The 24,559-nt window shown below is 44.9% G+C and overlaps 1 protein-coding gene across 1 annotated transcript in view; it reads left to right on the top strand.

The window, feature by feature from the left end:
* LOC136991347 (obscurin-like) overlaps positions 1 to 24,559 on the top strand; it is a 139,307-nt gene that overhangs the window by 108,880 nt on the left and 5,868 nt on the right. Inside the window, 20 exon segments of the mRNA XM_067292214.1 lie at positions 2,143 to 2,400; positions 4,341 to 4,464; positions 4,770 to 4,903; positions 5,248 to 5,360; positions 7,595 to 7,763; positions 8,247 to 8,328; positions 9,148 to 9,348; positions 9,952 to 10,012; positions 11,077 to 11,154; positions 11,296 to 11,468; positions 12,287 to 12,313; positions 12,829 to 12,981; positions 13,762 to 13,807; positions 14,410 to 14,426; positions 14,428 to 14,473; positions 16,367 to 20,045; positions 20,743 to 20,865; positions 22,170 to 22,280; positions 22,418 to 22,585; positions 23,317 to 23,439. Coding sequence (XP_067148315.1) covers positions 2,143 to 2,400; positions 4,341 to 4,464; positions 4,770 to 4,903; positions 5,248 to 5,360; positions 7,595 to 7,763; positions 8,247 to 8,328; positions 9,148 to 9,348; positions 9,952 to 10,012; positions 11,077 to 11,154; positions 11,296 to 11,468; positions 12,287 to 12,313; positions 12,829 to 12,981; positions 13,762 to 13,807; positions 14,410 to 14,426; positions 14,428 to 14,473; positions 16,367 to 20,045; positions 20,743 to 20,865; positions 22,170 to 22,280; positions 22,418 to 22,585; positions 23,317 to 23,439 — 5,886 coding nt within the window.

Genomic DNA, 24,559 nt, shown 5'->3' with positions numbered 1-24,559 from the left:
TCGCAAGATTTATCTAGAGAAACATTTAAGCATCTTCCATCCAGATCAGTGCTGATGAACAATGACGGGCTGGTGGGACATGGAGTGAGCAAGACTTGCTTCTTCCCTCAACAAACCCGGAACTGAAATCTTGCTCATGGGAAGGATATTAAAAACAAAAATCCAATGAGATGTCTTCAAAGGGGGCTGATGCAAATGCAGGCTTCAACTTTCGCCTGCTGAGGTCTGTCACGAGAATTTATTTTCTCAAGGATGGGAAAGGAGCAGAATCAAAACAGCTACAGGACTTTCCTCTGTGTGAATGACATCAAACAAGTCAGGGCCAAACCTAAAATCAGGCGAAGGCTGAGGGAATCAAGCCCGTTTTTGAGGCAGAATTTCTTTTGTTTTTTCATTTCGAGCTTTCCTTTGCTCTGACAAATCCTGCCAAGGAAGAACATCTGATTTTTTGTCTTTATTAAAAAATCCCAACTTCAGGGAAGATGTCTGAGCTTCCCACAGGGTAAGGATGGACAAACAGGAAAAATAAAAAACAAGGAGAAGCACATGTTTTCTGAGATAGTTCTGTGTAGGTTTGGACTTGCAGTATAGTCATCATGGCTATTTGCCGCTAATTATCATTGCTCCTAACAGCTGGAAACTCACTTTATGGGCATTTCAGTGGACATCTGCAAAGTGGGAATTTCCTCATTTGTATGCAAGTGCTCTTATTTTTTCTGTCAGCATGATACCTGCTAACTCTCCTTGCGAATTGGCTCAAAAGGTTGCAGAGCTGGGCCTTTTGGCACATGCTCAACCCTGGGGCAAGGGATTTTATAGGCTGCCAAAAAAACAATCAGAATGCTTTTTTACTACCCACGGGGGTAGTATTTGTTTCTTATTCCTATGGGAAACATTTTTAAAATACTGAAGGTTTAGGCACCAAAACAGGGTGTTTTAAAATGGAGCTTTTTAGCCAGTTTTGTCGTGGCCCAAATTATGGTTTGGGTTGGCACTCTTGCTTTGCAAGCCACATCAGGGACATGAGGAAAAGTCTTAATCTGGCACAGATTTTGTCTATCTTGATAAGTAGTTGAGGATATTGCTAGATATTGTCTGTGCCTTTGTTGTACCTTGTCGAGATTAGTGGAAAGAGTCTTGGGCAGGAGATTGGACTAGATTACCTCTTGAGGTCCTTTCCAATCCAAATTATCCTATCCTATCCTATCCTATCCTATCCTATCCTCTCCTGCCAGCGCTGACTGGGAATGAAACCATGTTATTTGTCTACGGGGTAGTTGTTCTGCAAGGACATGAGCTTGAGAAGCCATTTATATGTATGAAAAGCTTTTGTCTTCTCTCTGCCCTCAAGACTTTGAGTTGTCTTGAGGTCGGAGTTGCGTCTTCCTCTGTGTAATGCTTCTCTGTGTACAACCTCTGTACATTACTTCATCTGTACCCACCAGCTGACCTAGCCTCTACAGTGCCTTGCAGTGGCACAGTCCTGTACAAATATTTAAATTTCAGCTAGTTTCCAGTGCAGGGCCCAGCAAATCTGGTATTGCAAAGTAGGACAAATAATACACTATTCTGTAAGTGGTAGCTTCACGGTCTCTTCTGCCGTCCTCTCAGGTTTATAAGCTCATTATCAGCCCTGTCATCCTTCCCCCTCCCTTCTCCAGAAGCGCTGGTCAGTCTGGTACCTGCTCACTCCTCCTTCCCCTTCTCTGCAGGAATAACATCGTTCTTGCACATAAGGCTCCGTATCGGCACAACAGGGCACAGCTGGGTTCATCTCGCTGGTCTTAAGAGAGGTGTTTTTGTCAGAGCAGCCCACGTAGAGTTGAGCTTGGAGCTGGCCTCCTTCGTTCGTTGTTACCGCCCATGTTCTGCAGGTCATCTGATGGGAGGCTGAGTGCGTGCGCAGTGCGGTGCAGTGATTGCAGCATGGTGAGAAACGTCTGCCAGGAGCTCGGTGTGCCGAGCTCCTTATTGCGAGTCCTAGCTAGGGTCCCTCCTGCTGGGATTTCGGCATCAACTCCCTGCTCTAGGGCTGGGGAGAAGGACGCAACTGCAAATGTCTCCTTTGGTTGTGGTGGGTGGGGTGACACTGATACGTTCCTTTTACCTTGAAGAGAGAATAGCTGTTCTTCTTGTCTATAGGAGAGACTTCCCCACAGTCAGAGACGGAGACTTCTGTCCAGGCCTCACTCGAACGCGCCGATAAGGAGATCAAGACGGCTCTAAGGAAGCTTGTGGATTCAGCGTCACTGCTTGTGACTCTTCCGCCAGGCGCGAGAGGAGGAGCTGGTGGCCTCGGCCTTCTCGAGTCCGTGCCTTCTGCCTGCTCAGAAAGGGGAACTGGGCCTCCTCTGATAGCTCACGAAGCCAGTACCCAAACCCAAATTGCTGCAGGGCGTGGTAGGTCTGGAATTAAGCGGGAAAATGTCCTATGGAGTCAAGAGAGACAAAATTGCTGAACTCACCAATAATGATTTTTTCCTAAGTTTTTTTGTTCCTTTGTATTCTGAACAGTTGCAGGTTAAGAGAGAACATTCAGACACCACGACACCTGGGGCTATAGGCTGGGGACACAAGCTTAGCTTCATATCTAAGCAGAGTTTTTAGTCTGCCACCTCTCCAAAGTGGAGGCATAGAGGATTTTTCCAGTTCTGGACTTGTTTTAATGTTTTGAGGGTATTTTTTTTCCATTGCAATTTCAGAAGTTATTTGGTTTTGGATTTGCTGAGATGGGGGAAGGAAGGTTGCTTCTTTTTTCCTTTTCTATCTCTCTTTCTCTCTCTCTTTTTATTTATTCATTTATTTATTTTTTAACTCTTTGCCATTAGCAAGCTGGAAATTTCTTTAACACCCCCTTACCGGCTGCTGTGGATTTTCTAGGATCTTGGGCATGACAACTTCACTTGCGTTTCACTGGCACTGGAGACTTAATAGATTACTCAGCAGTTGCCCTGTGATTAAAACCAATGCTGTGCGTGATTACGTCTTGCTAGGAGAATCTGGCTTTCATGCGTGCGTTGTTTTTAAAAATATGAGTGGGCTGCAGTCCTTCTTCTGCTTCTCCTTATGCTTGCTGCCATAACAACTTGTCTGAGTGGTCGCTGTGTCAAGTCAGAATAACTGTCCTTAAACCAGTGTGACCTAAAAAGGACACTGTCAAGCAGCCTTCAGCCTGCAGACTCCAGATGCTGTTTAAAAAATGGGATCTTTTTGTCTAAAACTTAACAAGAAAAGATGGATTTCATGGAATCAGACCCCAAAATCCAACATGAGAAATGAATGGGCTTTAAAGCCTCTTCTCCTTTTTAGGGGAAAATTATCCATGAAAATAACCTCTGGTAAAGCAGGACGACTCAAAAATCATCAGAAGCAGATGCCAAATAGGACAGATTATTTACTTAGCTGTAACTAAAGAAACGATGGAGCAGTGAATAGCAAATGGAATAGTTTTTCAGTCCTTTAAACAATTGAAGGTGTTATTAACATGGGGAATTATTTTAATAAATTGGAGACTTGACAGCTGTCCCTTTTATCACGCACTTTGATTAAAAAAGAGGCAAATATTTCAACAGTGCTGGCTATAGGAAAGCTCAAGTACGTTTCCTATCCACCTGTGCTCTCTGATCCTACCAGTAATGCTGTGAATAACCATGTTTTCCGTCCTGGGAGAGCTGTCCTGTGCCGTTCCTGAAAGCTGCTGCTTTTTTTCCAAAACCAGCCATCATTAAACATTCCCAGAGCGCTCCGCCAAAGACCTTTCCTGCTGGGAAGATGATGTCTCTCAATTTGACATTTGACTCCTCAGATGAAAAAGGGGCTGACGCTCTTTATCCTAGGAGGTAGCTCAAACAGTCAATATCAAAGGACAATTGGTTACTTTTGGAATGGAAGATCAAACCAATTTTTGAGGATGCATCTGGTAAAATAATAATGAAAGAATAAGACTATCTAAACTGCCATCGAGCACTGGGCATTTCATCATATCCACATGGTGGAAGTCAAACACACTTAAATTATCTAGTAAAATGGATGCATTGAATAGACATTTTCCTTTCAGTTATCATGTTTCTTGTTGCGTCCCTATTGGCTGCCTTTCCTATTTGTGCCTGTGTGTGTTTCCTCAAAAAAAAGTTAGTTTTGCCCAGTCACCGGTGTTCCATCATTCAGCGTCTCAGATGTTATTCAATCCCTTTGCTGCATGTTGTCTTCTCAAAAGGGCCAAATCCTCCTCTTAGCTTCAGCGATTGCTCTTGGCTGAAGTCAGATGGACTCGATCGGAGACTGGTTTCAGGTGTGCCTTCATCAGTGACGTGTCTAACTTGCCTTATTTCTGCTGCCAGACAAAGCACGAAGCCAAATTCCAACTGAAGAACCAAGTGCAACAAAACCCAGGCCTGGTCCTTCCCGCAAAGAGACGGCTGCTGGAGCGGAAAGGGCTCAGGAACGCACAGTTCCCATCACCAGGTAAATACAGATCCTGCACACAGATTTCTGAACACGGCAGACTTTGTCGTAAGAGAAACAAGTCCTAGTTAAGGAAGTAGGTGGTGACTCAAAGTGATTCTTGTGGGTTTAGTGGAATCCTTAGAGTCCTGTTAACTTGTGTGTCGTGCAAGAAGGATGGAAAAAGTTGGGGAGAAATTAATTCCCCAAACAAAATCTTCTTGTATTAAGTTTAAGTAAATAATGGTAAACTTGAGAGTCTAATCCTATATCTCCGTAGTTGTGTGTGACTGTGTAATGATATTTACTCTTGGTCTTCATGAAAGAACATCACCAGCCACGGAGGCAGGAGACTGGTATAGAAGAGAAGGAGATGTGGTCTGGGATGTGCACAGTGAAGTTTATATTGAGACCACGGAAAGAACTCGTGTGTATAAGACTGAGGAGAAGACCCCAACAAGTAAGGAACAACCTTGTTTTCCTCTCCCTGATCCCATGATTGTCCCGTTGTCTTCTCCTTCGGTGATATCTCTCGGTGTCTGTTTTCTGAAGTACTTGTATTTCTCGAGCAGTAACTATTAAACAAAAAATAACGCATAAGCCAGCAAACAGGAGGGCTAAAGGTAATGCCAGTGAAAATAAACCCATATATGATGCTGTGATATCTCTTGATTTGACATTCAACCAATGTCACATCCTAAATGGCCAGTCCTGGAAATCCCATTTGAGTAACTCAGCTTTCATCAGCAGACCATGAATAAATTTATGGTATCGTGATGGCCGCAAACCCTTGTGTCTCACCAGGTGCACCCTACATGCAAGTGACAATCGAGGATGTGCAGGTGAATTCTGGGGAGCCTGCCAAATTTCAGGCAGTTATTGAAGGAAACCCTCAGCCTACTGTTTTGTGGTTTAAGGTGAGTGAAGATGTTTCCCTGACAGGGAATAAGGACCACAGAAAGGATTACAGAGCAGTATTTTTGTGGGGAATTTCTTTTATTCTTTTATCCTATGCCTCTTACACTGATTCGGGGTCACGTCTATAGACTGTGATACAGAGATTGTCAAATCAGCTTCAGCTGTCTCTGGGACCCGCAAATGCCTGTTGGGTGTTGGAGATATTTTTTCTACCTTCTCTTTCATGTTATCACAGAATAGTTGAGGTTCAAAGGAACCTCTGGAAATCGTCTAGTCCAACCCCACGGCTCAAGAGCTAGAGCAGGTTGCCCAGGACTCTGTCCAGTTGGGTTTTGAATATCTTCAAGGATGGAGAATCCAGAACTTCTCTGGACAATCTTTTCCAATGTTCAACCACCCCCACAGTAAAGAAAGTGTTTTTTTCTTATGTTCAGACAGAATTTCCTGTGTTTCAATTTGTGCCCAGAAGTGCCTTTTCATGAGAGGACAATGTAGGAACAGCTGTAGTGGTTCACCACAACCATGCACCTTGACCTGTGTTGTCTCCAGTGTCACTGTAGCCCCTTCAGCAGGGAGGGGCAACCAAGACGGTTTAGGAGACCAAGATGCGCAGAAAGTGGGATCGGTGGCTGCCGGACACCCACCAAGATGTGTACTGTAGTTTTGGGGTCAGGGATGGGCTCAAGAACGGTTTGTCAACATGACTTCCACGTACTGTATCTTTTCTATAGCAAGTTAGTAAAAAAACCCAGTGACTAATGACCTTGAGTATCCCATGGAAAGGAAAGAGAAATCATTTATTATTCCTCAGAATACTGATGTGCCCCTGAAGTGAGCAAGCATTTTTCAGTAATGATTGCCTCTAACTCTCCTGTCCAACAAACTGGTTTTGTACACATAAGTTTTATTCCAGTTTTTTCTATCTTCCGTCTGGAAAGTGCAAGGATGAGCTACTCAGAGAAGTAAATAAAATACAAAAAAACCCTTAAAAAACAAACAACAAACCAAGAACCTCCCCCTCACACACGCACACACACACACACACGGACAGCTAGGAAAGAATAGCACAAGGCAAGAATATATGATATACCCTCTTAATGCTCTCCCAATCTCTGACATTTTCAGCTCAGAGATATCCTGAACTAGCTGAATTTTATCTATTTACTGACCCACAATGAAGCTCCCTTCCACATGTTTATGTAGACTCCCCTTGGAGCCACGTAAGCTTCTTGCAAGTACAATCTTCTTTGGCAAAGAGTTCGATCCATCTACAATGTGTTGTGTCCTTCTGGTTGTTCTGTGCATATCTGCCACGAGCTTCACGTGGTGGCCCTTAGTTCTTCCACCAGAAGCAGTTAATCCCTGCCCACTCTCTCCAGGCTATTTGTGATTTTGTAGAGCTCTGTAATATCGTATTGTATCATAGAGCTTCCTTCCAGGCTGAAGAGTCCCAGCTTGCTCCATCAGTCCTCACGTGGAAGCAATTGCAGAAAGTGCATTGCCACATCAAGCACCCGTGGCAAACCAAGGATTTACAAGATGACGTTTTCAATCTTATTCTTCATTTCTCCCCTAATAACTTGTAACCTGTGGTATACTTCTGACTACCACCAAGCACTGAGCTGATGTTGCCACGGAGCTACTGTAGCCCAAAATTTTGTTCCAGTGTAATAAGGATCAGCTGTGAGCCCAACATTTCATACGGGAAAATAACGTAGCGTCACTTTACATTTATCTGTATTAAATTTCATCTGGAATTTTATTTCCCACTCAGGCAGTCTAATAGGATCCTTCTGCAAATTGTCATAATCTGCTGTGTAAATTGTGTCATGCACGCCCTCCTTTCAGATCATATATGACTATATTAAGCAGCAGACGAGCCAGCACAAGCTGGAGACCAGGCAGGAGTTAAGCAGATGTTCTTTGGGCTCCCCTGGGCTGACTGCCTCTTGCCTAGGAGAACTGAAGGGAAAACCAGCCCTGGTGATCTCTCCCAAGCCTTTTTCCCTATGAATGGGATGTTAAACAAAAAATGCTAATGAATAGCGTAGAAGCTGAAAAACATTTAGTCGTGGGGGACTTTGTCAGCCAGCGTTTTATTATTGAGGTTTGCTAGCCTAAATGCTTAAAGGGTTTGTGTTTTAGCCCTGCTGGTGTATCTCATTCCTTGAAGAGAAGGAACATCTATTTCTGTCTTGATTTTCAGTGCCAAAATATCATTTCTTTCCCTCAGGGCACTTCCTTGTTGACAGACAGCCACAGGCTCCATCAAGTGAAGGAAGGAACAACATATTTCTTAGTCCTGGACAATGTTGTCTCAGAAGACGGTGGTGTTTATACCTGTGTTGCCAAAAACGCTGGAGGAGAGGTTTTGTGCAAAGCAGAGCTTATTGTACATGAAGGTAACTTAAGTTTTTCAGCTCCATGAGTTGCTTTCAGTGCCATTGCAAAATATATTCTGTTGCAGTCTTTTTCTGGTATGGTATCTCCCCTGTATTCCTGCTTGGCATTTGCATGCTACCAACATGGTAGGATCCCGTGAGGGTAAATGGTCTAATGAACTACATCTATGAAGAAATAAGCTGGGTTTTTTTCGAGACTAGATGATGAACTGACGCAATGGACCACAGAAGGGGGGGCCATACTTCCGATGGTGTTCCGCTCTTTAGCATGGCTCTTCTGATGTATGTCAGATGAAGATACAGCCCCAAAGTCCATGCTGGCAGGCTCTTTCATCAAACAGCTACACCTAATTGTGTGCAGAAGCTTAGAGAAGGACCCTGATAATTTTCCCTGCCTTAAGTTGTCCTGTGATAGTTTTGCGCATTATTTGCAAGGCATTGTAATCTGAATATTAATCCTTACCTTTTCTTTCATTGCCAAAGCTAAGAAAGACCAAGCAGCGAAGAAAGTGGCCACCCGGAGAAAGCTCCATTCCCTCTATGAGGTTAAGCAGGAGATCGGAAGGTAAATAATTTTCCAGCTTTATAGCGTCCTTGCAGGGAATATCTAACTGCCCGTCTGAGCTGCTGCTTCGGTACAGAGCAAGTCGCTGTCTAAAGAGTCTGAAAGTAAGGAGGACCCATCCCAGCTTTCTGAGCAGCTTGTGAAACAGCGCTGATGCTATCTAGGCAAAGCAATACCCAAAGGGTACCCAGGGAAGGGTGCCCAAGACATGGACCTTAAGTACTGCCACTGGGAAAACCCAGCAGCTTCCTTGGAATACCTGCATTTGCCTGGTGGGACAGCAGCACCCGTTCCCCACCATAACAGATACCTGGTGGCCTGCACAGATGAGGCCAGCATCTGACCCCTCCTCTGATTTCCAGCCTCAATGGGAATAAAGAGCAGCTAGAGCCTGGCAAGACAGCTTCTGTACTCGGGGACAGCCCTGTGACCAGCAGGCTGCCTTATCTGCTGGTACCAAACGTGTTCCAGTGGGTCTCTGGGTTGTGATGGACCCACAGCTGCACCCTTGGGTGATATCAGCGTCACAGCCCCATGGCGACGTACGTACAAGCCCCACGTCCATCCCAAGGATCCAGCAGCAAGCCTGCATCACCTGGAACAGCTTTTCACTCCGTAGAAGTTGGTTGTTTAGTTTTGGAGGCAGCCAGGAGAGGGCAATATCACCTCGCACAGAGGAAAATCAGCTTGTGATGTTGGAGAGTTTAAGACCTGAGCAGTAGGCAGCCGTCAAAGGCTGGGACCTGGAAAGGTCTGCAGCTGCTGCGCAGAGGGCTTTGAACCAAGCCTGAGCAGGGCTTGTCCTTTGATTTTGCACAGGGGCTGCTTCAGCTTTGTGAAACGAGTTGTGCACAAAGGGAACAGAGTGTCCTGTGCTGCCAAATTCATACCTCTGCGAAGCAAAACGAAGGCTCGAGCACATCAGGAGAGGGATATTCTTGCCCCCCTGTCCCATGATAGAATTACCAGGCTGCTGGATCAGTTTGAAACACGGAAAACCCTGATTTTGATCCTGGAGTTGTATCCTTTTCTGTGCTGCTTTTCTGAGGAGGCTGGGAAGTACTGGGCAGACCTCGCTGGTAACTAACTGAACAAATAACGATATTTAGTTTTTGCCTGAGGTGAACAAACACCCAGTCTTCCTCCACATTGCAGCATAGCATGGCTCTGTGAGCTCCTCAGGCGTTATGGTCACAGCGGTCACTGAAGTATCATGTTCCAGCAAAAGTCCGGGCACTTGTGTGCACAGTGTGAGTGAGTTGTTAAGCACCAAAGCTCTTTTCTGAAATGTCCGGGAGTGAAGGGCTCTGTCCCAGTGAGATCCAGTCTGGGTGAGCACCGGGGAAAAGCCCATACTCAACAGGTACGTTGTAGCACGTGTCTCATCCCTACCATGCCCTGCCTGTGGGGAGCACCAGTTTAGAGCAGGCCAATGCCATTGCACTTCTGCGAGGACACTTCTGCAATAGAGGCCTTCAGGGATCATGTGCGTGTCACGCTGCCTGAGATACCTTGTGAATTCTGCTCACTCTTACTTCAAACTGTCTCGGTTGGGTGGAGATGGATACAAAACACAAGTGAGAATTTAACCGTAGCTGCATTTTCCCTTAATGCCACTGCAAGATGCTCCAGCGAAGAGCTCCTCGACCGTTTGTTCAAGAAGGGTGTTGTCACTGAAGCAGAGGTAATCTTTCTCTCTCCTTTCAAAGTCCCAAATTGGTGGGTACCACCTTGCTTCTCCTTCAGCAAAGAGTAGCTTCCCGCTGCATTTTGACTATCAGGAATATCTTTATGAACCAGTGATAATCTATCAAAACAGGGTCGATATTTAAAATGTATCCCCGGCAGCTTTCATTACTAAGTAGAGTGTCTTCAGGCAGTGACTAGAAACAGCCAGAGGTTTTGAACACCAGCCTTGCATCCAGCCTAACGTAGACTGTACTTGTTCTATCAATATTACCATTTCCTTGCCCTCTGTCAGCTGGAGCTCCTGTATCTTGGCTTTTTTTTGATAATGCTCTGTCCCCTTGTGACTTTACTTGTGTCTGGTCCTTTGCAGTCTCCAAACCAAGGGCTGAGATGGTCGTTTCTAAAGTTTTTCAAGATCCTGTGTGCTCAAAGAGCAAAAGGCTTCGCATGGCCCAAGGTCTAGTGGCCAGCTCTCCCATAGTTACTGCTAAAATGGATTTTTCTCAGAAATACTCTGGGAAAATGTCGGTTAACATTATAAAATGTCAAAGCTAGAGGAATGTCAGAGTTGAAGCGAGCTGTGAATCTTCACACCTCGTTCAGGTTTATTTGTATTTGCTCTACACGTGGTCAAGAAAAATGGGTTTACAACACAGTTTTAAAATGTATTTGCTTTTTAAGTCTGTTTGCCTGATTCATATCAAGCCAGAGATGAGTCTGAAATCTAAAGGTAAGGTTCATCAAAGCTGGGAATTTCTGTATCTCTTTTTAGCATGTTTCTATTTTTTTAAGCAAGGGCTTCCTCATATATAAATGGCTCCAGCAGGGTAGTGTGGTTGCACACTGGGCACAGCTTCATTCAGCACGGTAATATTTGGTTCACATTTTATTTCACCTACAAGGGCTAATGTAAGAAGTTCATTCCAATTTTAAAAATATTTCTAGTTCAACCTCTGCTTCCTCACACTTATGAAAGATGGCTGGAATCAGGAACCTTCTTTAATTTTAATTATTTAATTGTTTAATGATTAATTGTTGAATAATTGATTTAATTTTTAGGTCAAATTGTATATCAAGCAAATTTTGGAAGGAATCAAGTACCTTCATGACAACAACATCCTTCATTTGGACATTAAGGTAATGTGCAGCGGCACGTCTAGTTTATAGCAGCCACTCAGTCAGGGAACGTGTGTTCTTTATTTGAATTATTCTTATTTACAACATAAAAGATTGCCCTCTTTCAAGGGCAATTGCCCTCCTTTTTGTTTTATTTAATAGCCTCTGAATATCCTCATGGTTTATCCTGAAAGGGAAGACCTCAAGATCTGTGACTTCGGATTTGCTCAGAAGATCACGCCATATGAACCTCAGATCAGCAAATACGGGTCTCCAGAGTTTGTTGCCCCAGAAATCGTCTCTCAGTCACCAGTCTCAAAAGCGACTGATATCTGGTAACAGGCATCTTTGAAAATAAATTTTGTGCTAAATAGCATAAATTTGAAGCCTCCAGGTTAAAACAGATGTTTCCTTAGGAATATGGCATTGCATTGCATTGCATGTGCGTTCAGCCTTAGGGTAATTTACTGTAGTGTGGTACAGAGAGTCTGTTGTGCAGAAATATTTCTACTGATCATATCCATAATGTTTGCAATACACCACATTCTTACAGGTATAAAAATGGCATTAATGATTGAATTATGCTGTAGGCTGATAAAGCTGGTGCAATTAATAAAGCAGTCTCCATTTATCATTTCATAGATAAATGGAATAGTGATAATAACTGGAAACTGAAAGTGAACATTGGGAATCCAAGACCCATCAGGGCTCTTTAAAGCTCCTTCTGTCTGTTCTGATCAACCGTTATTGAACTCTGACAGCTAATTAATGCCAAGGAGCATCTTAGAGAAGGTGATCTTTGTTGCAGAGGCACCAACTAGAGAGGCTGTTCCTAAGAGTTTTTTTTTTTTGAAAAAAAAGCCAAACAAACTCCAAAAATACATTCCAAGTCTTTTATGTGTACTTTGAAAACAGAGGAGTACTCGAGACCAATTTTTAAAAATGCTGTTCTGATCACAGTGAAATGTTTAATGCTATATAGGTGCAATTTCAGCTAAAGGGGAAAAAAAACAAAGGCAGGGTTAAAGCAACAGCTTTGGGGATTTATTTTCCTTTGAAAGATGGGCAAGTGGCAGGAAAAGGGGGCTGTGTGTTTGCAAAGGAGGGAGAAGCAGTGACTGACATCTGACATCAGTGTTCCCTTTCTCCTCAGGGCTGTTGGAGTCATCACATACTTAAGGTAAATAAACCTGCTTGGAGAGACTCATTCAATATCCCTTAGTCCCGCATCAGTCAGAGCCTCCGGCACCTTCAAATGAGGGATTGGAGTGAGTGACGCATGGAGTCCTTCCACGACGAGGGCAATTTCTCTTGTCGCTTTTTCCTTTACTCTTTCCAGTTTGGCAAGGACTTTGGTGATTGTCTCTGCTTAGAGACTTCACGGCCACTCTCATGGGTTGGCTTCAGTCTTCTCCTTGCCCATTCGAGCAACCATCCTCCGGTAGCTGTGCAAAATCAAGCCCTTAATTCCTTACGTGCAAAACAGGAATAAATAATTCGGTCAAGTGCCTTGTCATGCTGGGCTGAAAGATGCTTGGGAGGTGAACGCGCCATTCGCCAGCATTGCGTGTCCCATGCATGAGTCCCTCAGGCATTTTAAAGCTCTGTGTAAGCATTTGTGCTTCAGTCAGCTGAACAGCAAATATGAGTCTAAAATCTATATCTGTTTTTATTTTATGGTGTTAAATAAATAAGCCTAACATGCAAGTCTCCATTTGCTGGAGAGAACGACAGAGGAACCCTTCTAAATATCCAGAACGGTGAAATTTCATGGACCCTTCCTGATTTCGTTCACTTGAGTGAAGACGCAAAGGATTTTATAAAACGGATCCTACAGCAGCGCCCCGAGTAAGTGCCTTTTTGTGCTTCCTACGGACAGGGTGCAAAGACGGTGTCTCAGCAGCCAGGCCTGAGCTCAGCGGAGCTGCAGTGGTTTTAAAAAGTGAAAAGCTGAGTGAGATGAGCTGCTTTATGCCCTGATTCCAGCTCTTCTTTATTCGTTACGTGAAAAACACTTGCCTGTAGTTTCCAAAACAGGTCTGCTTCTAATATGGTGATCGCCTTACTCCCAAGCCCCTCCAGGCAGATGAGTTTCTGAAATGTTTTGGAGAAGTGGGGAGAGCATTAGCAAATACCTGAAGTCGAGGGAGTTTTGCAGGAATTAAATAATATGAGCCACATTGGTTAAGCACTTTCAAGTGCAGAAGGAGGCTTGAAAGCAGGAATGCAGGCGCTCACCTTTTAATTTCATTTATATCCTTTTTGCCTGGTGCCAAAGCTATTTTTGCTCTGGTCACCTGGGGAGTCAAGCTCACTCCTAGGGCTGCTCTTGACTCCCTTAAAGAGGCTCTCTGCGAAGGGGGCCATGGGATCCTTCCAGGCAGGGAGCCTCAGCTCAAGAAACCTTTCCAAGACTGAAAAAGAAGGGTTGTTCTACCTCATGGGAAGAAAACGTTGGATTGAAAGAGTCTTTCTGTCTGGCTTTTTGGTTCCAAAACAGCAGCAAAAAGTCATACCTAGATGTAGGTGTGTGTGCATGCGTCCACGCAATGCAGGCACTCTCAGGAGAATCTTGCCGTGGTGGTTTAAAGTGCCTTGCTCCTAAAAGATCATCTTTTCTCTTACCAGAGCCAGGCCTAGTGCTTTGGACTGTCTGTCCCACAAGTGGTTCATGGTAAGTTTGTCCTGCTTCTTTATTAGAATCATCAAATAATTGAGGTTGGAGGAGACCTCTGGAGGGGCAGCTCTCAAGGCTACGCACCCTGGTTGTTAACCATTTCCTGTTTTATTTTTTCTCTTGATCTCCTACCTCTGTCCTACACAGAAGCTCAGGCCTGGCTCTCCGGAAGTAAAAGACACCTCGATGTTTTCCTGTTAGGATGTCTTTCCTTTCAAAAGATAAAGATTCCTACTGACATGAGCAGATATAATACGTCTGTGTTGAGAGGAAACTGTGGCTTTGCAGAGAAAATTTGTGGTTTATATTCAAATGCCTGGAATCTCTAATGAAGGAAAGGAGTTTAAAAAAAATGAACTGAATTCACATATGTATTGGACAGGGTTTGCTTTTATTGCTGAGAAGCTGTTTGATGTTGTCTTCAGTTTAGCTATGAGGGGATTGTGGGATTGGTCTATTATAATGAAACAAGTGAGTACTTCCCTAAATTAAACAATTCCAGAGTGAGGGAATCCTAAAAACTTCTCAGGATATGAAGTCAGGATTTTTTAATCAAATTTTTTTTTTGCTCATTCTACTTTTAATTTCATTTTTGACAGCATAATCTCCCCCTTGATTAATACCAAGCAGCTCAAATTCATTGTGGCTCGGAGCAAGTGGCAGGTGAGTAGACCTAAACCTATGTTGTTTGGTCCTTCTAGTTGTATTTTTTTTTTAACTACATTTGCATCTTTTGAAGTCTACTGGGGTAGGACAGTGAGTGCAGCAGAGATCTTCTCAGGTTGGCTCTGAAGGAGGAATAAGCCCAGGGCAGAGTGGTCAATGGATGTGGCAGAAGGAGATTATCCAGGCTCTTACTGCAGTCGTGGGTTGTGTACTGAGGTCTTCCAGCAGGCGCTGAAAGAGGACTAAGACACCTTCATTTAGGTGTGTACATGTAAGCTAAGTGGGTAAAGTCCTGCTGACATCAGTGAGACCAGTGTAGTCAGCAGAGCCTTGGAAGGGTTCAGCTCACCCAAAAGCAGATGCCTACTGCCAAGGAGCTCAGTGCCTGTATTAGCCACCTCTCCATTGACTATTCTGGAGGCTGTCTCACCTGCAGACAAGTCTGTGTAGACACAAACAAGTGCCTTCATGAGCAAGCTGGATCTCACCCCATGTTCAGCTGACTCATGATAACCATTTGGATGTCCCTTGGCTTAGCCCTCTTCCACTGAGTGGACTAGGAGTCCTCCCTCTACACTATTAGCAGCACACCCATGGACCCAGCGTGGTCGTGTCTCGGCTGACATGCACTAGCTTGTAAAGTCATGGTAAGTCGATCGTGTGTCACAACTCTCAGTGCACGGGGCACAGGATTCTGTGCCAGTGATTTGAATCTTGGCATTTTAAAGTTTCTGTAAGTTTGGTGTGAGAGTAAGGCTGCAACTCGCATATCCATGCACGCAAATCCTTTCTCTGAGTTAGTATGTCATTGTCAGAGTCCTTGACTCTCCTCAGTTATCAGATGTCCTCAGATAACACCAGTCCTTTTGCCTACTGTGGATAACTCTGGTAAGGTCATGAGCTAACGTTTATAAAAGTCCTCTTATGTGGTAAGTGCTACCAAGATACTTGTTATTTATAGAAAGCGCCCATAAACTTGTCATGAAAATTTGGCTTTTCTTCTGTTTTTTGGTATTTTTATGACGTTCATGGACTGTGCCACTTTTCTTTTTAAGCATTTTGTTTCCTTTCTAATTCCTATAATAAGTACTCATATGAGAGCAGAGGGATTTCACAGAAATATGCCAGTAGAGTGTAAAGTAGGATTTTGAAGTCAAAACGACTGAAGAACATACATGGACAAAATCATCTGTCCTAATGAAAGTGCCCATAGGATACCTGGTTGTGTCTATGTTAGCTAGCCTAGTCTGTCCTTGTAATCAGTAATGAATTATAGACAGGTCCTAAGAAGATTCCTCTTTTCCTGAAAGTTGTCTAAAACAACCAGGTTTATTGCCTTCTGAAGATGCCTGTTTCTCTCTGTTGGCTGTGAAGGAAGACCAGCTGCTCAATTTCAGCTGAGATGTCTTATACCTCAGAAGTTAGAGCAGATGAATCCTACCTCCTCCAGTGTGTCAGGTCTTCTGTTGGCCTAAGTCATTATAGGTCATGCTGCAGTCAGTGGAACTAAGGCCGTTCACTCCAAGTAGGCTCTCATCTGATGTGTTCAGTTAAAACTCAGATAGTTATGTCTCATCTTTTCCCATCTGCTTTGAATGGCCAAATTTTCTTTGAAAATCTCAGGCAGGATCCTGATTCTCCATTCACAACAGGAAGTATGTCCCCTAAAGATAATATAATATGTCCCCCTAAAGATAATATAGTTTCATCTTTGTGAATGAGAGAAGGGGCAGATTCAGAGAGCAAATAAGGCCTAAACCTACTCTATGTGTTATTAAACTAGTCTGTGTGGTCTTCAAGAATGCAGAAGATAATTTTTGTATGTTTGCTTTTACCATACTCACACCATGCTTCCATCTGATTGTGCTGTATTTTGTTGTGCTTTTTCAGCGGTCTCTGATGTGCTATAAATCCATCCTGGTAATGCGATCCATTCCAGAAATCCTAGAAAGGACTCACGACAACACCTCCCTGGCCATCTCCCGACATCTTATTGAAGAAAGCACTTCCTCCAGTACCAGCGGTTCCTCTTCAGACAATGAGAACTCACACTTCCCCAAGAAGAGACACTTCGGCTCTACCCCTGAACTGCACTTGTCCATCTTTGATGCACCAAGCAGCCAGGAACCTCCAAAACATGCAAGTGAAGAGAAGCACTCCAAAATGTTGGTGCCTCCAGTAAAACCCATGAGGAGGAAGTATGCTTCAGTGAAGAGTGAGGTGGGGGACAAATCACCTACGGAAAGCAAAGAGCTCATGGCAAGTACCGCAGGACAGAAAGAGGAGGAACTCCATCCCAAAATTCGAGATGAAGGAGCAGAGCAGTCCCCAAAAAGCAATGCAGCTGAACCTTCGTCAGTGAAGATTTCCGTAGATGACACATTGGATCTACATCAGAAAGAAAAAACAGACACATTTTTATCTGATAAGGACAAAACTGAAAAGGTTGGGGATGGGACAGAAAAACCACCTATATGTGTTCCTAGAGAGAGTGTCATTAAAAGCACTTTCTACAGCCAAGCAGCTGAGCTTCCTGCACGGGGCTCTTCCTCTCCGGGCAGAGAGCTCAGAAGGCACTTGGACAGAGCCAGGAGGACTTTCCGGAAAGCTGGATATTCAAAAGTGCCCCTCAGTGGTCTCCGTGAACCCCTTCTAGAACAGTTTGAGCTGGAAGAAGAAGAAGAAAGCAAGTCTGATGATGGAGGGCACAGGGAAAGTCTCCTTGGTCCCTTGACCAAATCAGCTTCATTTGACACTGCAAGGAAACCACCGCATCCTGCCATTGCTGGTTCTAGCCGAAGCCGTTCACTGGATGATTACAGGCTGAGGGCCTCAAGGTCAGTGTTGGAACAAGAAATTTTGGAAGAAGACTATGATACAATATCACAGGAAAGTTGCCCTGAAGGCAGTCACCACTGCGACATTTCCGCTGAGCCGGGCAAGGGATGTTCTGTAGATATTTCAAAGCAAGAGGATGCTAGCAGAACCAGAAGGGATTGTTCAGGAGAACAACTCTCTGCTTCCGTGCAATGTGAGGGTAATGGATGCCCAGCTGTTACTGTGCAAAGGTTAGAGAGACTTCCAGTATCACCTCACAGGAGTGAGAATAGGAAGCATTTACTTAAGAAGTCAAAAGCTGCTCACATGGAGGAGGAAGCTGATGATTTAGAAGGCAAAAGCCCCATTCTGACTGCTCAGCGATCAGATATACCCGCATCCTCAGTTCAAAAGCATGAAGGCATTCAGGCTAAATCTCTCCCTGGGAGTGCTTCTGAGACAGCTCTTCAGGGGGGCGAGCAGTCCATTTCAGCTCTTCCACAGTCAGCGACCACCTCCAAGTCAGCCCCCACAAGTAAGGGAGAAGTGCATCTGCAACAGGAGTCAAAGCCCTCTGCTGACAGCACTGACAGCCATCCTGATCTAAAAGGTGAAAGCTTCCTTATTAAAAGGACTGCTTCAATTCCACCCTGTAAAGACAAAAGCCAGCAGCATTCACTTCAGAAGCCTTCTGCTCACAGTGACGCTAAGTCTCATCTCATGGAGCACGATAGGCCTGCTGTTTTAACAAGCCCACAGACAGAAACAGATTCACCTCCAGTATGTAAGGACAAAAGTCCGGAACTTTTTGATCAAAGCGTTCCAGCAACTCCTGTCTTGGAGAGCAAAGAGCCAGGTTTCCGAACCGCTCTGCAAACAGCTGACAAAGATACTCACCAGAAGCTGAAGACCTATAAAGATGTGAGATCTGCTGTCTTGGAGGATGAAGGACCAGGGATTGCAGGGATTGCTCCAGTATCAGACAGTGATGGTGAAGGCCAAGTGCACAAAAGGCCCTCTGTTCATGTAGGCACAGCATCAGCAGCTCTGAAGGGAAAGAGTCCCGTCGTCCTGGAAGTCCCACCACCGAAACCAACGCCAACTTCCGTCTCCGACAGAGCACACCAAGCAGCAAGGAAACGGCCGGCTTATAGCAAGGAGAGGCTTGCTGCTCTGAAGGGCGAAGGTTCAGCCCTTGCAGAGGCTGTTCCCGTTTTGGTCCATGAGTCTGAAATCAAGGGAGCTGTGCACTGGAAGGCTTCTCGGAGCAGTGGCACGGTGCCTGCTGTTCTGGAGGGCAGACCCCCAGCTGCAACTGTTTCGCCACAAGATATTCGCCTCCCTTCAGTGTGTGAGAGTGAAAAGCAAGAACATCCACAGCTAGCACTTCGTAGTGAGGTGAGATCTGTTGTCTCAGGAAGTGGAAGCCCAACTGCTGGGCAGCCTATGCCTGCTTCTTTCTCCAAGACCGAAGGTCAGGCATATGAGCAGCACAAGGCTGCATATCACAGTGGCAAAGCTTCCGCTGCTCTGGAGGGCATGCATCCAGGTATTTTAACTGCTTCGCAGCCAGAAGGTGCCCCAACTTCAGTCTATGAGCAAGAACATGAGGAACACCCAAAGGTTTATGGTGAAGGAAGAGGTGCTGCTTCAGGGAGTGGAAGCTCTGATGCTAGAAAACCTGTCCCACCGTTGCTCCGTGGGAATCAAAGTCAGGAGCTCTCACATCACAGGTCTTCTTTTTACAGTGATGAGGAGTCTGCTGCCCTGGAGGGCTTAGTGGATGAAATGGTTTCGCTGTCTGAAGAGATGGATGTTTGGGCAGAGTCAGCTTCTGCTCAGGAGGAATGCAGAAAGCACATCTCTTCTCCCACAGAAATGTTCTACAAAGAGCCTGGTGGCCAAGCACCCATGGAAAGTCCCTTTCCTTCTGGTCAAAGCAGTAGAGGAGGAGAAGTCTCTGAGCTGGATGATATCACAGAACCCTACCTTGCTGTGCATGAGGAGTCAGATTTACTGAAAGGACAGGAAACACAAATGGCTCCTCATGAATGTGAGCATCTGGAGGACTTAGCGTTTGAAAGCCCCAGTTCTGAACAAGTAAGCATTTCCCAGACTGATAGCTTGGATTCTGGAAAAAAAGCCAGTCAAGTGTCCGTGAACAAAGACACTGGTAAACAGCCAGAAGTGTCTTTAGTGAAAATCAAAGATCTGTCAGATGAAGCACCCAGTCTTGGCAGTGGAACTCCAAAACTTGACATATCAGAGGTAGAGCCCGCCTATTTGAATTTCTCGGATTTGTATGACATTGTCTATTTTCCATTTGAATTTATGAACTTTAGGAAGCCTCCACCCAAAGCAACTGGCAGGCGATTTATACCTTTTAGTGAAAGGGCAAGGTCACCTCCTGCAGGACATTTGCATCAGGATAAAAGACTGTGCATCAGAGAAGAGGCAGACGAGAGGAACAAGCAAAACCATTTGAAACTATCTGAGAATTCAAAGGCAACTAACCTCTTAGCCATGGGGAAAGGGTCAGAGAGTCATAAGGAAATGTACAGCTCCCAAAAGGAGCCGAGCGGTAAGCAGAAAAGCTCCTACAGCAAGCCAGGACTCTTTAAACCCTACGGCAGATCTCATTCAGCAGAGCGGTCAGTGGAGCAAAGTCTGAAGAAGAAAGTTAAAGCTTCTGTTGCCCATATTTCAAGAATGCTGAAAGGAAAGACAGCTGCTGAGCAAGAGACAGAGGAAGGTAAATATTTCATTTTGTACCTTCATAGATCTGCTGGTATAACTGGGCTCCGCTAAACCTGTCTTTTACGTTTTCTGCAGCGTATCTGAGGCCCTGGCTAGACAGTAACTGCAAAACTGGCAGTGGCAGGTTTGGAAATCAGCTGTCCTCAGGCTGTCCCCTAGCTCCCTGTTACTGCCCCTCTTCAGGGCAAAGTCAGCTGAGAGCTCATGGAAGCGGCTTGAATTCACCTGCCTTAATTCGCACAAAAGCAGAGCAGGGCTGGATGACACAATGTCCCAGCTTCTACCCCACTGACAGAAGAGCAGCAACGTGCGAAGGTTGGGAGATAAAACACTGCAGTTACTTCTGCTGTTGTTGTCTGACCGTGGCCTTAATGACAAATCTTTAAAGCTAAAGAGACTGGGTGAAGTCGGTGAAATTACCGCAGGATGTATACCTAAGTTAATGGTATTCAGGTCTGGACAATACAATCTGTCCTTACTTCTCTGCCTCCCCTAGATATGCCCTGTTCTCCCGTTACATCGTTCTGTTTGTAAAAGCTGTCACAACTTTTTGTGTTGACTAAAGGCTCATTAATAAGGAGGCCTGTGACTGCCGAAATATTTATATGTGAAGTGCAGAACTGTTTGCTGTAAACGTATGCCACGGGGAGAATAGTGGACTTGAATAACTTCTTGTCCTTTCTTTGTAACAGAGATTGGTGTGCTGGGAAGTGAAGCAGTAGAAAAAGAACCATTAACAGGAGCTGAAGGATCTTTGAAGAGGAAACCGGGACTCTCTTCATTCAAGTTATCAAGCCTCATGCCAAAGGAGAAAGGTATTCTTCATTGCCTAAGTCATCAGCTAATTTTATCATGAGATATCACTATGAATACAGCTGCGCAGCTTGAGGCCAGTAGCTAAGGATGGATCTGCATAGCTGTCCTGAGATAGTCCTGGACCAACCCGTACAAAGCGAGCCAGACTCCTCTGTTTATATCATTACTAGTGTCCCTGCTAAAACTCTTCTTGTGGCCTTGCTTGCAAATTGGAGCCGTTCTAGGAAGCTACTGCAGAGGACTAAACTCGACTTGTACGCTATAAAGAGAAGAAGTGGAGTGTCCAAACACCAGACAGCAGAAGAGGGAATAGTGAAGCTGATATTGGGGAGTTTCCTAGGCTCCAGTCCCGTGTGCACGTGTAAGGGCCAAACAAGCTGTTGCAGGAGACAGAGCTGTGAAGTGAGCAATGTGGGGGCAGCCCCCCTCAGATGTGGCTGCTCAGTGCTGGCTTTTCCTCCGAGGTCTGTCTCTCCAACTAGTCAGGGATCGTGGGCATTTCCAGCCACTGCCTCGACCCTGTTCCTGCAGTCTCACTCGCATTCCCTTTATTCAAGCAGTATTCGGCCAGAGCCCCGACAAGCCCTGGGAAGGGCAGGTGTGTGAAGATGGCAATTAATCCTGGGCACTGTGGATTAACAGCACCACAGAGACACAGAAGAAACCCTGAAGTCTCCCTTTGCCATGGACACAGCAGATTTCATGCTCTAGGGCTGTTTTCTCCTTCCACCTCCAGCTTTTCCCTCCTCCTCTCTCTTCCTGTGTTGTCTTGGTCGGATCCCCTCATCCTTGGGCTGTCATCACTCAGTTTTGCCCACATATATAAGCTAGGCCAGTAGAAAACTCCTGCTGTGGCATATATCTCCTCTGAGGAACTCGGCTGCCTTTGCTGTACCAGCAGGGCTGTGCAATGCAGATGTTCCTCAAGTGCCTTTCAAGGGTCAAATCTGCCCTACTGTCCAAAAACAGTTAAATACATAGTGAGCAATAAAATTCCCAGAGGAAGAGCGTGGTGCCTAGTGTCCGCAGGAAAGTTTGGGACATCAGAGAGAGAGCCGTCTTGGTCATAGTGTATGGGCAGTCATGCTGTGTACGTGGGACTGAAGGGGCCTTCTTTATTTAAACGGAGCCCATATGTTAAATGTCCAGGGGATTCTCGAGAAAACAGTGGTCAAATGAATGCCAGAGCATGAACAAAATGTCCTCAGACTGGTCAAAAATGTTTTTTGATGTTTTGCATGTAACTATTATCAACATAGCTCTGCTGGCCTCTCTGAATAGCTGCTGCTCCTCTTCTTTGCAGCACCTTCATTTGTTGAAGAGCTCATAGACCAGGCTACTGCCGTAGGACAGTGTGTAACTCTGTCGTGCCGGACGGCGGCTCACTCCTCCCTGCACATCAACTGGTTCAGAGGTGACTTTGACACTCCTTTAGAGAGGTCCTAGCCTCCGGGGTAGGCTGGGACGAGGGCGGCTGAACGCAGGAAAACGTTTCAGCCTCCTCAGTATAAATTTGCACGGTTCTTAATTTTCATATCCTCTGCCTTTCAGATGGGATACCCATCCACAGCAGCAGTCGGATCCTCATCTCAGCCACACTCAAAAACTTCCAGCTGTTAACTATTCTCTCTGTTAATGCTGATGATTTTGGTATTTACACCTGTGTGGCCACCAACTCCCTGGGCTCAGCATCCACCTCTTGCATCATAAGAAAAGCTGGTAAGAGAGGAAGTAGCTAGATTTTTTTTTTTTTCTGCTTGTGGTAAGTGGTGTATGCAGAATTGGTCAACTCTTGAGGATTTGTTCCTTGGTTTTCCCCCCTGTGCTAGCTGTGAGAACCCAAGTGAAATCAGGAGACCTTGGGACTTGACAGTCAGAAGCAGAGTGGATTTTAAACAAGAGGACCACTGTGATAGCTAATGCAGCTGGCATTCAGGAGCAGGCACAGCAAGATAGATGCTGAAGGTTAACAGAGTTAGCAGACCTAGTTCAGTCTGGCAAGCAGGTTTGGAAGCTGAAGGTTGCCCCAGGTTTGGAAAACAACAGTACTTCTGGCCCTGGAAAAACGTGACTCCCTTCCATGCACTTGGGAGTAGGGTATCTCACCTGAGCTTTCTGTAGATAGGTTCAGGGGAAAGTTTCTCCTTTGCCTGCTCTAGTCCACATCCACAGCCCTTGCCGTTTGGTAGCAGGGCACATTTTGCACTGTGTTCATTCCCTCTTTTCCACTTTTTAGTCTCTCTCCTAGATTCAGAGCCAGTCAAGTAACACTGCAGTTAGAACCAGGTTTTAAAATCTTTGCTGTGTTTAAACTAGGCACAGTTAAGTTACTGTTCCAATAGGAATCATTTTTTAGAAATAGATTATCTGTAACAAAAAATGCCGGGTGTGCAGGAATATGTCACAGCAGTGCTATAGATAACAGTCATTTTCGTGCCTCCTCTCGACAGAAGTTCCTCCAAGCCCTCCACCCCCTGACATCGTGGAGGTCTACAAGGATGGAGTGCAGGTGGTCTGGAAACCTGTGGAAACCAACACCCCCGTCCTCTACACTCTGCAGTGCAAGAGCGAAGGTAAAGTGGAGCCTTATGCCTTACAGAGAACATCTCAGTCTGTATGATCTCTCCACCAGCTGGGTATTTTTTTTTTTTTTTTCTGAGAAACAACTATTCCTCATTTTAGCATTCTAGTTTAGAGTTAGGAATGAAAATCATACTGCCATGCTTTAGCCACGTAAAAGTTCGATGCTGTGCTGGCTAGCCCTGCATGCAATATGGATACTTATGCATATACTTAAAAGGCTTTGCTAAGGTGTGAATCAAAGTAGGTCTCATGGAAACGGTGACCAAAAAGTGAACTGTCCGTGCAAGAATACGCATGGTTGCACAGGTGGTGCCAAACACGTAGTCCTGAGTAATCCTCTCAAATTGCAGTTACGACGGCATTATACATAACAGCACCCAGCAGCAGTGATTAGCAGTCACTATCATCCTTTACCTGGGTTTTCTTTGCAGTCAGTGGAGAAAGATGGCATCTCAAGAAGGCAATCACCCTCTACTAAATAGACATACGTTCTTTCTCCATTGACTACAAAGAAAGTTTAGGGTGAACAGCCAGGACAAGATGACAAAAGTTCGGCAAGACTGCGTGCCATCCTTTTGATGCTCTCTTCCAAGGCTTGCTCCAGAATCTGCTGAAGTCAGTGGATGTTTTTGCACTTAATTCCATGAACTTTGATTCAAAGCCCTAAGCCTGTTCTCTCTCATGGGACTGCTTTTGCAGTGCTTATTATGAATACCGCTACTAATAGTCCTTTCTATTGCAGTCCTGCATACACAGTCATTTGAATTGAATGGTTCCATGTTGTTTCTTTTAATTCTCCTAACAGACATGCACTTCATTCTCGATTAACATGAGCATGGGCAGAAGCTTTCTGCCCGTTTACTCTGTGCTTGATGTCAGATGCTTTTCCTCCAACACAGTCTTCTTTATTGTTACTTCTTTTGAAATAACTGAAATAACACAGGCAAGACTTTGGGCAAGATGTTCCTATTAGGAAGAAAAAACAAGAAACAGCATCTGCTATCTTCACTCACATTCTGTGTATTTGGCAGGAACGTGCAAAGTCGTGCTTTTCCATATGCAGGCGGATTAAGATAAACAGAAAACAATTCATTCTCTTGTCCTTTATCT

This window comes from Apteryx mantelli, chromosome 2, assembly GCF_036417845.1.
Source record: "Apteryx mantelli isolate bAptMan1 chromosome 2, bAptMan1.hap1, whole genome shotgun sequence".
In the NCBI taxonomy this organism is placed as follows: Eukaryota; Metazoa; Chordata; class Aves; order Apterygiformes; family Apterygidae; genus Apteryx; species Apteryx mantelli.
The sequence above is the reverse complement of the archived record's forward strand: the minus strand, read 5'-3'. Positions and strand labels throughout refer to the sequence as shown.